General features: G+C 43.7%; 2 protein-coding genes across 8 annotated transcripts; both read left to right on the forward strand.

Moving 5' to 3' along the window:
• The first annotated feature begins 10241 nt into the window (after positions 1-10241).
• Positions 10242-13517, forward strand: LOC105691083 (major facilitator superfamily domain-containing protein 12-like). Of its 5 annotated transcripts, none has more exons than XM_012409332.3 (8): positions 10242-10599; positions 10712-10894; positions 11374-11804; positions 11899-12181; positions 12254-12368; positions 12482-12907; positions 13040-13293; positions 13381-13517. In XM_012409332.3, the coding sequence occupies exons 3-8, from the start codon at positions 11603-11605 to the stop codon at positions 13499-13501; spliced, it is 1401 nt and encodes a 466-aa protein (XP_012264755.2). In that variant the 5' UTR covers positions 10242-10599; positions 10712-10894; positions 11374-11602; the 3' UTR covers positions 13502-13517. The 5 variants fall into 5 exon arrangements, with proteins under 5 accessions (XP_012264755.2, XP_012264756.2, XP_048514875.1 ...); XM_012409333.4 differs by having other exon boundaries at positions 10242-10488; XM_048658918.1 differs by having other exon boundaries at positions 10242-10894.
• Positions 13518-13951: 434 nt separating this feature from the next.
• Positions 13952-16444, forward strand: LOC105691059 (odorant receptor 22c-like). 3 transcript variants are annotated; one of them, XM_020855321.3, is made up of 6 exons: positions 13952-14327; positions 14439-14917; positions 15004-15103; positions 15237-15347; positions 15441-15596; positions 15697-16444. In XM_020855321.3, exons 1-6 carry the CDS (start codon positions 13977-13979, stop codon positions 15745-15747), a joined length of 1248 nt encoding a protein of 415 aa, XP_020710980.3. In that variant the 5' UTR covers positions 13952-13976; the 3' UTR covers positions 15748-16444. The 3 variants fall into 3 exon arrangements, with proteins under 3 accessions (XP_020710980.3, XP_048515061.1, XP_048515062.1); XM_048659104.1 differs by having other exon boundaries at positions 15441-16444; XM_048659105.1 differs by having other exon boundaries at positions 15004-15058; positions 15441-16444.
• Positions 16445-16876: the final 432 nt, after the last annotated feature.

Raw genomic sequence — 16876 nt, forward strand, 5'->3', positions numbered from 1 at the left:
AAGGAGATTCGGGAAGACCGGGAAAACCGAGAGGACCAGCTGCAGGACGTCGCGAATTTACCTCCCCGAGAGCCGATGGCAGGGGCTTGGAAAATATCCATCTTCTGAATCTATCTCTGTTTCTTTTTTCTTCTCTTCCTTTCTTTCTTCGTACCGACGCAGCGATCATTTCCCGCTTCCCTTTTGTTTCTCCCATATTTTCTTTTTCTTTCTCCCCGTCCGAAACGGTCGCGGGACGATCACCGGTGCCCGGAGGCTAAGGGAGATTTTTTCAACGGTACTGCGAAACGGAAACAGGTCTTTTAACACCTGATGCTGCTGCTGCTGTTGCCGTTAATAAATTGTTCGCGATCGTCGATCCGCGTCGTTACGATCGTCGTTGCCCGTCACATTATTTGCTTCGGGAATTTTTTTTCTCCGAATCCCGCGGGAGTCGGCGGCGCCTCCGGGCCTTCGGATCGCTACTCCATTTTTTTTTTCACCCCTTGCAGCGAATGTTATTTTTGATTCACGGCGGCAAAATTGAAGTGTAACGGGATAGTCGCTTTCGGGGCTCCCGCGGGAATATCATAGAGGGATAAATCCCGTTTTACGATTATTTGTAATTCCTGAGTGATTATTTGCCTTTTTTTTCTTCTGTTCAATCTCTTTCCTGCTTCGAACATGAGCCGTGTACTATGCGCTATTAATTATTAGTAGTTGATAACAGCTTCGATCACGTGATGCATAAAGGGATCGAAAAGTTTCCCTCCCTAAGGATATACAACACGTTCCTCATAACGTATATACATATGTATATACATATACATATATATATATACCCTTCGCTCGTAGACTATAGCGAGAAAGGAGCTAGGAGTTAATCCTTTGATCGCACAGCTGATGCCTTTACGGTTGATGTTTAATCAAGGGATGAAAATGTTGACTCTGGAGAGTTACTTCCCCCGAGTTTACCGGGATATAAAGGATACCCAAACACGAGATGAGAGGTAAACTATTATGTTGCGGCGACCGGCATTTGTTTCTCGTGCTGTCGCGAGATGGGAAATAAAAAAAACAAAACGAAGTACATACTTCAAAATCGAAGTTTGTTCGCGAGATTGTGCAGTGCGCAAAAATTAAATCCTTCCGGCAACGCACATAATTGAATAATCCTGAAGGAGCGATCGGGCCATTACGGATACACAAGCATGAGTAATGAGAGCGTGGATCACCCCGAGAGAAGAAGGATCCGCGGCTAGCTGTCCTACGGCGTCCTTCCCCAGGGAGTTGAAAGAAAAGCACTCGAAAAAAGATCAGCAATTCCGGCTCCCCCGAGGCTCGCTATCCTCCTGTTTGGAAGAGCGATATACGCGTATACAAGGGAATATGTGGGGATACAACATCCGCCAGCTATTCGATACTACCGACACTGACAACTCCTTCGATACTTGCTCCCGAAGTTTTTACATTTCCACAAGCTAAGGTCAAATATCGTCCTCTCAAACCGTACCTTCGGAGAACGGGCAGGTTGTACAATCGCTTCTCGTTCCCCGGGGAACCCTGAAATACGCGGCTAAAATATCCTCCTCCCCGTACCTAGGAGAAAGAAAGCCTTTTCTTTTCGAATGTGTAGAAATTTTTATGTTTTTTTGTGTTTTTTTTTTTTCTCATGATTTTCGTTTCGGTTCGACGAGAGCCACGAGTGACCTTGGGCGATGTCGGAACCGGTTAGAAAAATGGAAAAATCGTGCAGCGGACGACGAATCGTTTCTTTTTTTTTTTAATTTCATAATTGGATTCGTCATTTCCACTGCAGCGCTGCTGCGCGAATTCTTTTTTTTTTTTTTTTCATGAAAACGCTCGCCTCGCGCCTCCGAACAAACGACGCGAAACATTTTCAACACCCTTAACGCTAGCCGGCGTGTAACGCTTGGTATACGTCGGAGAGAATCGATATATCAGTTTTGCGTGTGCCGTTTCGTTACCCTGCGGCGGGTGTCCTAGGTCGTTGCAGCGGATTTCCTGGAAATGATATCGCGACATTTCGAGCCTGAAATCATCCGGGAGGTCGAAAATGTCTCTTTGAAACAAAAACAAAAAAAAAAAAAAAAAAAAAACAACGAAGTTCTTTTAATCACCCCGGTATTTCGAAATTTCTGTACAACTCTGAAACTTCGACCGAATAAAACTTCCCCCCCCCCTCCCCCCTCCCCCGCCCCCTTTCCCCTCGCTGCACTCTACTGGAAACGTATAAACATCTGTAAGAGAAACGTTGTCTCGCGAGCCTCTCCACCCGTCGTCGTCGTCTAGGAGTTTCGCGACGCTCGACGACGACAACTCTCAAAATGTAATAGCTACCCCTTTTGCTTTAACCCCCGCGCGAGGGACAATGGAGCAGACGTAGCTCTCGTGAGATGTGCGAGTTGTAAGGCATCGTGATTAAACGGTAACGGGTAAGTGCAAGCTGCTGGTTTACTCGGAAACATATATATCCTCCCACCTGTAATGATCATTATTATAATCGCAGCTTTGATCTCTTTCGAGACCGTTATAGTTGGCGATTAGAAGGTGGGGCGCTTATCATCGGGCATTAAATTCAGTCAGGTTTCGGGCGCTCTTTGATCTACCTGAAATCGCTCCGATATCCTTGACGAATGAAAATCGTGTCCTGGACACGAGTCGATTTCTTTCTTTCGAACGATTGTTACTTCGTTGTTTCATTTATTCTACCCATTTTTTTTTTTTTTTTTCACCTCGCCAAGCCCATCTTTCTCACGATGAAATGTTCACGAAACACGTTTGTTCGATCGTTGAATCCGACGCGATAATTTCCCGTCGGTAACGAAAAGCTAACCAACTCGTCCGATCGCTTGATTGACTTTTACATCGATCTCGCGCGCCGGCTCGATCCATCCCCCCCCCCCCCCCCCCGCCCTTGCGTAACTTCCCAAAGTAAGGCAATTTCGAACGAGGTGATGTTGCCTGGCAAATGTCGAGCGTTAACCGGTCATGCAAAGTCCGCTCAACTCCCCCGCTATCCAGGTGGGGATATATAGGTGGTAAGGGTCGGCGGGCGGGCGGACGAGTAGAGTATATCCGGTAGAGGTATGTATACATAGGGAGATGCGCCCCGTATAACTTCGCGTTTATGACGTCCAGGCGGGCGAGCAGGCAGCCAACGTTGTTTGTTCGCCTGGGGTTTTCGCTCGTCCGATTTTCGACGCTCGACGGCATAGCGCGGGCGTCGAGCGTCGGCCTACAAGCCAATATAATATTGAAATAAGCCTACGCTACTGGTGCTTCCGGCAAACCTTACCCCCCCACCCCCACACCTCGCCAACCACCCCTAACACCGCTGTACCTACACCGTACATCGTTTGGCTAACGCCCGCCGCCAACTGAATTCGCCCAGTTTCTTATGCGAACACTTGCACAATAAGCCTGCCTTTCAAGGGTCGTGTAATGTATATTGTGTGACAGTCTGTATCGAATGAACATCGCGCGTCAATTGTCGATAAAAATTACAAACGGTGGGTAGGTAAAATTTTCTAGTATCTCCATCGAGGGAAGATGAAAACTGTCACCATCGTTTCTTCTAATTATTCGTCACGAATCCCTGACTTTTCCGATAGAAATCTGATGGTTTTTTTTTTTTTTTTTATTTCCATCGGTAGCTAAAACGATTTTCATTATCCCACGGTGGGAAAAATCAGCCTATCTTTTATTCAGTTTGTCGTTTCGAGTCGGCGAACCGTCGAGTACGACGACGAGCGTGTGTGTACGTACGCGGCCGTCGACGTTTGAATTTCGGCAACCTTGATCTACTGACGTCGTCGCGGCGGAGATGGTTTGGGTTACGTTGCCGTTCGGGAGGTACGAGGGATTGTTGGTTCGCAGGTATTAACTCTCGAATCTGCATCGAGTGGCGGGTAGTATCGACGCCACGGTATTGGTAGCGCGGAGACGTGGCGTGGCTTCGACAAACAACATGTAAATTACAACCCCCCCCCTTCTCCCCCCCTACCCCCCCTCCCCTGATATCCACCCCACGTACCTGACCGTCAGCCGACGATCGCCCAGCTCTCTTCCGTCTCTCCTTCTATTTTCTTCGACCCTCCGACGAGCAATAGTGAAGAGTAATCAGGGGCGTCGCCGCTGAAACTATCATACCTTTGAACCTCGCGTACACGGCAATAACGTCACAACGTACAATGTACAATGTACATCACACACTACGGAGCGCGGACTACGGTATATGGGAGAAGAAGAGCAAGAAAAAAAAACAAAAAAATACGCGGAAACAAAAGGGGATTAGCTCGAGCTCAGCGTTGGCTACTTCGCTATTCAATTTTCCGAAGATCTCACGGGACCGTTACGCCAGTCGAAAAAAAGATGTCCCGTGTAACACAGTGTGAGCGGGGGATGATTCCGGGTGCCGTATACACACACCCCCGCGAATACACGATCGTTATCGTATATCGGGAGTCGTGAAGAGGAGAAAAAAGTAAAAGTGAAACTTTGGCGATAAGTTGACGGTCGACGATCGAATCCGGATGCGAGGCGAATGCTCGAAACGTGAATTAAATATACATTGATATGTGTGTATCGTCGATTTTTCCGCTCCGTTCGTCGATACGAACACACAAATCGTAGATATATGTATATAACTCGATCGTACCGAGGAACGGGTAAATTTATTTAGCGAATTTGTACCGTAGACGCAACTTTGCACTGCAGCCCGCCAGTGATACGGCGGGTGGTTTCAAAGGGTGTGTTGGGTAAGCAGGGTTTTTATTTTTTTTTTTTCCAACTTCGTAACCGTGGGGGTGCAGGGAGACTGTTTTTGCCAACGGCACCGTCCCCGCAGGGCCGCGGTGAAACGATATTTTCAACGTCAACGGTGGCGGCAACACCCGATTCCGAATCGAAATCCCGTCACGGGGTTAGTCGACCCTTGTGCACAACTACGCTTCGCGTGTGTTGTAATTGGTTCACTTAGGGAGGAAACACGTTCCTACGGATACCGGGGCGCCCGCCGATCTCCGGACGGGAGTTTTACCGGGACCCCTCCGAGCTGCCCCGTTTCGATTCCACTTCGCAACGATATTCGCACATACGACCCTTCGACTACGAGGACCCGCGTGTTGCGCGGACCCGCGACAAAAAGTACTCGACGTGCGAAGAGTTTTGAAAAAAAAAAATTTTTTTCGAGAATCTCCAAATCCGGAGTCAACGATTCGCGAACTTTTCCGATGGTAATGGAAATTGGTGCTAAAAAAAAACAACAAAATACATATATATATATATATTTTCAATTCACCTACCCCCGAATTTTTTTCAGTCGTCGGAGCCCTCGCGTGGGCGTCGCGAAACGCGGAGAGGCGGTATGTGGGAGTGCGGAAGGAGTATATAGGGAGCCGGTGAACGGAGGAGTTGCTAGTTAAGCTAATAATGCGAATTAGGATTCAAAGGGTGTTTTCCGCGAAGCGAACGGCGCGTCGTCGTAGTCGTCGTAGTCGTGGTCGTAGTCGAATCCCGTATAAAGATAAACCAAACACACATTCGGATGGTGGATGTCTCGCGCAACGTGCAACCACCCTTCAAACCGCCTACCGCGAACCTTCCTCCTCTCCGTGTATAAACGGCGTTCCAAATTCACCGGCAAACCGTCACCCGGGCCTTCGCATAATACACCCACATATATATAGTCATACCTACCGTACCTGCTCAGTTTGCCGCCGAACCATGCGGGCATGAACCTGACCCGCCTACCAAACCGCGTTAAAGGGCATGTAAAATGGGGGGGAGGGGGGGGGGGAGGGGGAAAGAGGGTAGAGACGGTTACGGATCGAGCGATTCTATAGAGCCGTTTTCGACTTACCCTTCGGACTAAAATAATAACTCCTTCGGAAGAAAAAAGAAGATGACGAGAAATGGATGGACGAACAGGAGTAAGAAAACACGTCCCGTGACCGGTATCGGCTCCTCTTTTGTTGGCCGGCGAGACGATTCATACATCTTCGTTTCTGATTGAAAACAATTGATATTTGAATTGAAAAGTAATAACCGAACGGAGGACGAACGACGGAGGCGACGACAGGGGCCGGAGGCGCAAGGGGCGGCGGGGGGTGGGGGAGGGGCGAGGGGGTTCGCGGAGGAGAGGAGTAAAAAGTGAAAGAGAATATAGCGGCAAAGTGGATGTTTTCAGTCACTTCGGAGATTTAATTACCTTCAATATTTGATTGCCCTCTTGGTATTAATTATTCGCAATATTATTTACGAGGGTAAGAGCTACTGCAAGCTCGTGACTCTAATTAGAAATTCGCTTGTATTGGATAGCCGAATGTGTGTGTGTGCGTGCAGGTACGTGAATGTACGTAAATTTAAACGAATCGGCTTAGGTCACGCTTTCCAAAATATGGAGAGAAACAGGAGAAAAAAAAAAAAAAAAAAAAAAAAAAAAAAAAAAAGAACAATCCACCGTCCAACGTCATAAATCGTTCGATTTCAAATGTACACGTCCCTGGAGTTGTTAAAAGTCAAAAAGGGGCGTGTACGCCACTGTATGAGTTGCAGTGTGTATATGCTATATGTATAATATCGCGCGCTAAGAAAAAGGAGAAGTCGAATTGAGTACGAGAAATTTAGACGAAAGAGAAGGAGAGTAGAAGGAGGTGCGGATTGATCTATGGAGGAAACGTTACGCGAAGCCGTTAAAAAGTTTGAGCAGCTGTTTTAGGGGGGTAACTATGTAAGTATAGGGTATGTACAGACGGAGTGTATAGTATATAGATAGATACATAGTAAAGATATGTATACATATGTATATCTAGTATATATATATATATATATATAGAGAGAGAGTTGAAGTTCACTATGGAAACCGTCGCGACACCAAGTGTGACCCATGCATCACAACCCCCGCGAACTTTTCTTTCTGACATAATTACCCCAGAGATCGACTTTCCGCCCTCCCTCCCTCCAGCCACGTCTCTTCCATTCCGTCTAATAAAATACCTGCGCAGTAACGATCGCGGATGGTATTTTTGTTTTGTTTTTTTTTCCCCCAAAAATGATTCAATTCTCTTCTTTTTCACATACACTTGTTCTATAGTTTTCAATTACCCCGGGGTCCCGCGGATTTCGGTTTGGTGTTATACATATATTTTTTTTTTCTTTCGTCCTTTTCGTCAAATTGTTTACAGCATGTCACCCCCTGTCATTTAAATATGTATAATAAAATTATTCGGGTAATGACTGCTTTTGTGTGAATTTTTTTTGTGTTCATTTTGTTTCCAACACTTTTTACCCTACTGTATTCTCTTTGTCTTTTTCGTCAATTCAGGAATTTCATAATAACGGGTGCTCGTCAATATTAGCAAACAATATAATGCGACTTTATATACGTAATGTGTATAGGTATTTAAAAAAAAACAAAAAAACAAAAAAAAAAAGTACGTATATAGTACATGTACATCGGAGGGGTGAGACGGCCTTTAAATGTCGTTTTTTTTAATTAAACACCTAATTCTGACTGTGGAACCTTTGATCCCTTGCAGAAATACTGAATCTCCACCCCCCCGATCCCCCCCACCCCCATCGTCGCAGCCAATATTTTGACGTTCAAACAAAAGGGATGAGTAGAAAAATGAAGAGAAAGAGGAAAAAATGAACGAACTTAGGTCACCCTTTATTCTTTTATTTCATTTTTATCAATCTGTTGAGAACCGAATGCAGGTTGGACACATTTTGAAACAACGAGTGAAAAATGAAAAACGAAAAAAAACTAATGAACCTGTTCTGAAACGTTGATGTCCAATAGAAACATGAAATGCGAAATGAAACAAGATGCCGTCGCAATTTACGAAATGAGTGAATTGTGCCGCTGAACGGTGATGAAATTTTATTTCATTGCCGATCGACTGAGGGGTTGATATTGAATTCTTCGAATATGTCAGCAAAATGCTGCGATTCATGATTTTTCAATGAAATCGAAAATCGCCAGCCAAAAAGGACATCCAGTTTATAGCCTTAAATTTTTCTAAAAATTGGGTCGAGAATTCGACAGTTTTTTTAAGGGTTGTCTATGGTAATTTTATCAACTATTCTTCGCTTTTTGGAGCGGAAAAATTGAGATATCTCAATAAGAGAAGTTCGCAGATTGTCAAACGAAAAAACCCACAACATGCGTGTGAAATATGATGATGTGAAATTGAACGAAAAATTACGGTATAAAAATTTAAACGACGAACGCAACCGAATGCGCGCACGTGCAATTCCGGTAATTGTGAAATGACGAATGAAAAAACAAACGATTGTTTTTACATCGATCGAGGAAATGTGAAAAAAACTAAAAAAAAAAGCAACAACGAGCGAAAAATGTGAATCTGAAAAAAAAAACTCTCCCAATAAAAAACAACTCGAATAAATAAAATAATACGCGAAATTGAACTTTAGCGTACCCAACAAATATTCCTTGTTAATTTTTATTCCGGCAAGGTTTACTCAATAATTGCATGAAACTAATAAATTTTCTCGTTAAAACGTTACAGAGAATTTTCTATGTATTCAACGGTGCCACGGTATATCTGTAGATATAATTCAGTATTAATTGGGTTTCGCTGAGTGGAGTGCAGCGCATGGCATGCTATGGCATGGCCAATATAAGCTTCGACTGTAATGGACTCTCAACGGTGCTGTTTAATGACCCAGTTGGAACGATATGGGCCAACCCTACCGGTACAAGTGAGGCGCCATCCAGAGGCAGGAAGCGCCACGATTCAACAATTTTTTTCATTATACTTCTTAAGCAAATTTTCTACTCACGTTACGATATCTGCACCACCTGAGTTTTCTTCGGACCGCGTCAAAAAAAATTCTCCCCCTGGACTAGAAGAGTACAAAAAAAAAAAAAAAATGGTGGGGTCGGCGATCGCCGTTGCCGTTCGGATATCGCATGGTCTGAATTTGAATGAAAAAATATCCGTTCTTGACAAATCACCGTTTGTCGAGTTTCTGATGAAAACTGCTTTTTGGAAAATTGTAGAGAGGTGTTTGAGAACAAAAATTTCCCATCGGAGCCCACTGTTTTCGATTTTTCAGGATCATGATTCTTTCGTATGAGAAATCATTTATCGTTCCATCGATTTTGAATGAATTTATAATTGACGAGTGATCAATTATTCAAAGCCTTAATTATTCACAGTCTATCTTTAGTCTTTCCAAGGTTGCCCGAGTTCGAGCTAGGTAAGTTAGATTAACTATAGAGACATCCGGGATATATCCAACTTGGACTTTGACCGTTGAGAATAGATTGGTACTCAACTCCCTGACGGCGAGTCTGAAGCATCCAACTTTGATTATCGATCGCGAAATTATTGAAGCTAAAATTATTAGAATCCTACGATCTACCGTACGTTCGAATTACCAATAACGAATTGAACTGTTGTTTTTTTTTTTTCTTTATTATCTATCGATTTTACCTAATCGGTAAAGTTAATACGATATTGATTCGAACATGATAAAATAGGAATCGCATTGGCGGTCGTTACTTTCAGATGGCTCGAATTTTCATCAGTCACTCTACTTGGCTGATAACTTGAAAAACTACGTGATCCGATGTAGATTGAAAAATTTCTGAAAAAAAATCCGTGTATCATGAAATCAACTACGATTTAATACAATCGATTGAAATTCAACAGTTACGAGCACGTAATGAATTCGAATTAATGTAAAATTTTTCCCCACCCGTTAGATATAATCCGTCTTAATTTTGTTTTATAAAATCTAAGATTTCGTGAATCGAAACCATCCATAGATCTTCGTAGAAAAAACAACGTAAAATGGGTGATAAAATATTTTCATTATTTCATTACATTCGATCGTTGTATTTTCAGTTTCTTCGTTTCCTCGTCGAAGCTGAAGAAAAAGAAAAAAAAAGAAAAAGAAAAATCGCCTCTGATCTTACAGAGGCGAAAGTTTTTCGTCGAGGTGCGGCGAGGATGTCGTGATTCCTCGGTCAACCAGTCGTCCGGGTTGACGTTTTTTCTACCTTGAAGTTCCTCTTCGCTGCAGTACTGACTATAACCGATACCGATGTGTGTACACTGTACACCGATCACGGTGGACGACGTGTTCGCGAGATATATATACGGTAGATATTTTATACGCACAAATACAGGTATAAAGGAAACCTTAGAACCGTAGAAAAGCAGCATTGGGAGGGTATCGACTCGGGGGGCCTCTCTTCGCATAGCTTCTCTTCGCGGGTACGGCGAACCGTCACCGCTCTTCACACACACACGTATAAAATAGTTTGCTTATGTTCTTCATTGTAATCTCAGGTTACAACAAGCGCCATATATACACACCTAGCACCGAAGCATAATTATTCGAGACTCGTTATACCCGGCAATATTGCTGCACCCGACGACCGAGTCGGTTCATAAACCCTCGTAAGATCGTCAAATAACGTCCTACCTGAATCGTTTCCATCCCGTGCGGCAGGTGATTTTCAAATTTCATAACCGAGTGTTCGAACGTCGAATCGTTTCTCGTTTACGCATTATTCGTCATCGATTTTCTTTGTTCTTTCTCCCTTATATTCCGTCGAGCCACGTGAGTTTGGATTTTGAATGTTATTCCGTGTTTGTGATTGTGTTAAAAATCCGAAAATGGTTGTCTGATTCTTTTTTATGTCGTTATTTTTTGCTTTTTTTCATTTTTCCAGATTACTCGAACGAATTCAGAATAATCAACGTATTCGAACAAGAAAGCGATGCGTGGGCGAATCTAGTATTTCAAGTTCGACGAATGTTTAAAAATTGCTGTTCAATTCTTCTCGCGGGTGAAAGTCCACTTGGCGAGTAAAAATCGCGAGTCCTCAGTTGCCGGTACTCGGACTTGAACCTCGGTGAGGCATCAATAGCTATTACATCGCGATGAATAATGCGTGAAAGAAAAAAAAAAAAAAAAATCAAATAGTAAAATACGTATCGCTGCGGTACGCGGTGACAACTGAAAAATAATCAAGGAATTCTATTCGCCGCTAATTTGCTCCGCGCTCGTCATCGTTTGGATAATATCCAAAGGAAATCGATCGATATATCGGATTCAACGATGTGAACAAAAGCGCTCGATATAGTTATGTGTGTGAAATCGGTGCACGGTTCGAATTCCGTTGATGTTAGAACTAGGCGATCGATTACATCCGACTGTTTATAAAATTCGCATCATCGTGGTATTCGGATGACATCGCATTTCCGGTGTAATTGAATAACGGAAAAAGTTTCTCTTGTAAATGGAAATGGCGAACATAGATTATTCACAGAGAGCGTTTTTAATTTTACCTCGTTTCAATCAATTTTTTGTTCGAAATCTTTAAATTTTCAGAACTCGACGCTTTGATTATATCGAAATGGACGACGATTAAAAGCGGACAAAGCCGATAGAATCGAAGACGAGTTTTCAAAATCTTCAAATCCAGAGTGATATATAAAAAAATATGGGAATATGATAACAAATTAACAAGGAGAGGAAATAAAGAAAGAAAAATGATGACGAGGAGGGATTTTTGGGAAGAGTGATATCGGTATAGTACCGTGGCCGTTTCGCTGCAACGATGGAGGTGACGTCGGCAACCGCGGGGGAAAAGATACCCCTTATATTGGAGGGTAAAATCTCGAGGACTATAAGAATATCCTTCGCCCTCGGGCACGTTTTCAACGATCTGGCGGCTGCCATGTGGTTTTCATACACGCTCCTTTATCTGCAAAGGATAATTTTATTCGAACCCGTAACAGCGGGAGCGATGCTTTTACTGGGTGAGCCGAATCGGGACGTCGACACTTCGGCGATTCTTTCTGCGTTGCAGAAAAAAAAAAAACGCGAAATTATCATTCCCTTTATCTTTCACAGGGCAAATCGTGGACGCCCTGATGACGCCGGTCTTCGGTATCCTGGTCGATCGTTACGGGAGTAAAAAATCGTGGCACATATTCGGTTCGGTATTGGTGGGCTTGAGCTTTCCGGCGATATTCGGAACATTCGTCGGCACCGATAATCCCTACGCTACTTTCATATACATCCTCAGCATATCCGTCTTTCAAACCGGATGGGCAGCGGTTCAAATATCACATTTGTCGATGATTCCGGCCCTCGCAAGATCCCCACTGGCCAGGGCCGACCTGACCGCGATACGGTATGAAATTTCTCCTTCTTCCCCATACCGATTCTTTTTCGGAATCGATTAAAATCTGAACCGACATTCCAGCTACTCGGCTCAGGTCGGTGCCGCCGTTTTAGTTTTCGTCGTCACGTGGATCATCCTACCGACTCAAGGTGAGTCCGTTGTCCAGGTGACGATGAACGACGCTGATAAATTTCGAGTAAGCCAAGAAACAGAGTAAACGCGACGATTTTTCGCAAAAAATTTTTCACCTTCCTTCAATCGTGGCAAAAGATTTCACTAAATTTTCACTTCTCGTCCATCCGACTTTAGCACATCGTGATAATCTGCACAGCCATCGGGATAACGGCCACCGCGTTATTCCACATATTTCTGAAAGCTCGTCATCTCAACGAGTCGAGTATCTCGGTGAGCAGGAACAACAGCAGCAGCGAAAAGGAGAGCGACTCGGAGGTGCCTCTGCGACAGGACAGGAACAATTCCTTTCCCTCAACGGAACGCGCGGCCAGAAGTGGACATAACAAGTGGTCCGGAACGACCCTTCTGCTGAGGGTGGCTCTTCTCTACGTCGCTAGCAGGCTATTCATCACCCTCGCTATGGTCTACCTTCCCCTTTACATCGAAGAATCGGCTGTCGGTGGAAAACAAGCGCTGGCCACCGTCCCTCTGGCCTCGTATTTAGCCTCCTTCGTCGCAGCGTTGGCTCTGAAACACATCAACAGGTCCTGCGGAACCAAGGTCAGCTTCCATGGACCCTTTTTTCATTTTACACACCGACGGTTCCACACTCGCCGAAATTTTTCCACCCCTCAATTTCCCTCTTCGATTCCCTCGTCCTCTGAAGTGTTTTGCTTTTTCGACGTGTTCCAGGTCTGTTACCTGTTGGGCGCATTGATCGGCATACTGTCGTGTATAATAACCGAATTCGCTGGTAATAATACGGGAGTCGTTTATCTGGTAGCGATTTTGATAGGCGGCGGGAGTTCCATTACCATGGTAACGTCGCTGAGCGTAACCGCCGAACTGATCGGACCGAGAACGGAGAGGAGCGCCCTGGTCTATTCCGTTGTTACGTTTCTCGACAAAGTCGTCACCGGACTGGTCGTTATACTCATAGAAAAATTGTGAGCGGAAACCGTTTTTTTTTTTCGTTAGCGATTCCACAGTCGTTACTCCGAGGTTTATTGATTCCTCAATTTTCCGTATTTCAGAAGGTGTCTGGATAAAGAACTTTGCCCCAGTTACTACAGAGATACCTTATCAGTTGTTTGCGCTTCATCCATGCTCCTGGGACTCCTCGCGCTTGCATCGGTCGCCAGATGCCTTACATAATCTAATTTTAGTACAACAACAATAATCGATGGGCCTGATGCAATTAGCATCAGCTTCGTATTATAACAAATTAAACTCTCGAGATAACCACGAATTCTTAGCAATTAACCAGAAATTTGTCAATAAAGGAACGAAAAAATTTTCTACGTTATCCACCGATTGGGATTCTCTCTAATTACATACTCGTTTTAATAACACAGGTAATACCCAATTTTTTTTCTAATCGCCATATTCTTCTGTACGACGAATATTCCCTGGGCGTATTTAATTGTTACGGAATGTACGATAATTTTTCTACCGATTCATGCGTCACGGTAATTATTCTCACGACAATAAGCCAGCGCCGAGTAATTAACGATTAATTTCGCGCATGTTTTACCATTGCCTTGGAAGGGGTTTATAAGCGTCGTTGGGTAAGAAATAACTCGTTCGTTCGTTACTCGGGGACAACTCGGATTCCCTCGAACCGTATAGAATGGAAAGGAATTCGGACATCGATTACGCGACGTCCGCGAATCGTTGGGCTCTGATATTTTGCGGTTTATGGCCGGATCACGAGGTGAAAAAACCCAACCGTATTTACAACCTGTCAATGTTTGCCCTGATGAATATCCTCAACGGTGCAACGTGCGTTCCGCAATTTGTCGACCTATATTTCGTCTGGGGTGATTGGGACGAGATGTTGGAAAACGTTATGTGCAGTCTCTGCCTAACTCTGATGCAGGTGAAGGTCATTTGCGTGTGGCGAAAAACCGAAAATCTCGGAATACTGCACGAAGAACTTTACAAGGACTGGCAGACGCAGGCCGTCGACGACGCGAACAAGGTCTCCGATCTGTCCGGACAACGCGATTTCCATTATTTTTTTTCCCCTCCCCCCCCCGTCGTCAAATACTAAAAACAAAATTCCCGTTTTTTTTTTTCGATTCCTCGATAGAACAACGAGGACCTTCTTCTACGGAGGTCTCTGATGAAATCGTCAGCCTGGATGGGAAGAGCTCTGTGCTTGATGATGACGATAACGATGTACGCAACTTGCGTATTGTTTCTTCCTCGTCCTTACGTACGTTCCCTGATACTGAAATTGCCCCCCGAAGAAAGAAGATTTCCGTACGAGACGGAATACCTCGTAGCCTGGGTCAAGGAGTCGCCTTACTACGAGATTCTCTACATGTCGCAGATAATCGGCGGTGTTTTATGCTTGACTGGTAATTTTGCTACCGACAGTTCGATCGCCGTTATCATGGTTCACCTATGCGGTCAGTTTAAAATCCTGACAAACGATTGGAGGAAATTTTGCGACAGCGCGACGGGCAGGGATGATTCCAGAGTAAACGGAAGAGAAGGTAACGACGGAAGGGCGAATCTGAGGCGAGAATTAAAAATTTTGGTCGAGAGACACCTGCACTTGATAAAGTGAGTGCAGATTCACCACAGTTCATCTCTCGCTCGAATGTTCGAACGAAACTCCCTGATTTGCGTTTGATTTTTTCATTTTTAAGACTCGCGGAGGTCATCGAGGAGGCGTTCAACCAGATGGTATTGTTCCAGCTGGTCGTGAGTTCGACTCTGATAGGAATCATTGTATTTCATTTCATCCAGGTGGGATGATGTGAAATTTTTTTTTTTTTTTTTTCAAGAAATCAAGCACTGTCGATGCGATATTGCAAATTCGATCGAATCTTCTTCTTCTCTGTGATCGAGTCATCGTGAAAAAAAATTTTATTTCACACAGTCTCTGGAGCACGCGGACGTCTGGAGTTTCGGTCTATTGGTATTTTACCTAATTTCCCAAACACTTTTCGTTTTTGTCTACTGCCTCGGTGGTCAACTGCTGATAAACGAGGTGACTTTTTTTTTACTTACCGCCGATGAAGTCGTCCTTTGATTTCTGAAAAGTCTCGTCTGTATCATAACTAGAAATTTTGATGCACTTCAGAGTCAGGCGGTCGGCGAGGCGATCTACATGCTGGAATGGTATAACTTACCCCCTTCGATCGCCAAGGATCTGATGATCGTCATGATTCGTTCAAAAACCGGACTCACCATTTCCGCCGGAAAGTTTTGCGCTATGAACTACGAGACGTTTTCGAGCGTCAGTTTTCAAGCGATCTATTTTCACTTTCGACTTCATCAAAATTCTGTCCACTAACATTGATTAAATCTTGTTGTTGGTTTTTTTTCTTTTGTTACAGATTTTGAAAGCCGCTGGCACCTACCTCTCAGTCTTACGAGCCATGTATTAATTGAAAACTGTAAAATCGAAAACTGAAAAACCCGTAGGTAACACAGCCGATCTTTTTTTCATTATGTGTGTTTTTCTCGTGTTATGCGATGTATCGGTAGAAATAAACGATCCAGAAAATATGGCGTCGTATTTCCTTGGCATTCGACGAATCGGAATAGGGTATGCAAGAGCGCATCGGTTCGCAGGTAAGAATTTGAAAAACTTTTGAGTTGTAAGCAATCGAACGGTTGATCAAATTGTGAAAATAACACGACTTGGCTCGAAAAATGGATAAGTGCTCGGAATCTTGTAAAAAATTATGGACGCTGCAACGCAAGGATTCCCGTAAGGCGTGCAGTCTTGGATGAAACGTCAATAGCAAATAATTTGGCGAACGAGACACGTAGTTATTATTAGCTATCGTGGTTATTTTCGCGTCATAGATAACGTGATTCATGTAACTTCATCCTTACAATCTTACGTCACTTATTGTTAGGACAGTTAAAATCCAATGGAAAATATTGAGGTGAGAAGTCATCAGATCTTCAATTTGATTGCGAGTCCGCATGAGCATTTGATTTTATCGATGGTATCAAAAATAATATTATCGCTCAAATTCTTTGTAGATAACGGTAGAGAACGATAGGAACGAAGGTACCGTTAAATTCGTCGAGTGGATCGTCTCGGCCTAGGTATTCAAATATTTATTTACTCATTGTAAGTGCGTAAAATGTTACAGAGAATATTTTCGCTCGAAATAATTCTCGAGGGAATTTACTTCGAAAATCTGAACGAGCGCGAACATTGCGAAACTTGCAACTGTTTGGAAAAAAAATGTTGAGTTCAACTTTAATCAATGCCGAACCGAACTCCGTTACAATCAGCGTGTTATTTAGTCGATCTATCCGAAAAGTACACCCAGTTACTCTCAGGGGCGATAATTACTAAAAGGAAAAGCAAGTATATGTCAGACGGAGAATCGCATGATATGAATCAGAATTATACTTATATAATGCACACCGGGGATCAGTAAAGTGATCGACGAAGCTAATCGATCGAGTCAAATTAACTCTGATATCAACAAATCCATTGTTAATATTAGGCGGGGTGAGAACGCATCACACGGTCATGTAACAGTAGGATTCTCA

Source organism: Athalia rosae, chromosome 7, assembly GCF_917208135.1.
Source record: "Athalia rosae chromosome 7, iyAthRosa1.1, whole genome shotgun sequence".
NCBI classification, from domain to species: Eukaryota; Metazoa; Arthropoda; class Insecta; order Hymenoptera; family Athaliidae; genus Athalia; species Athalia rosae.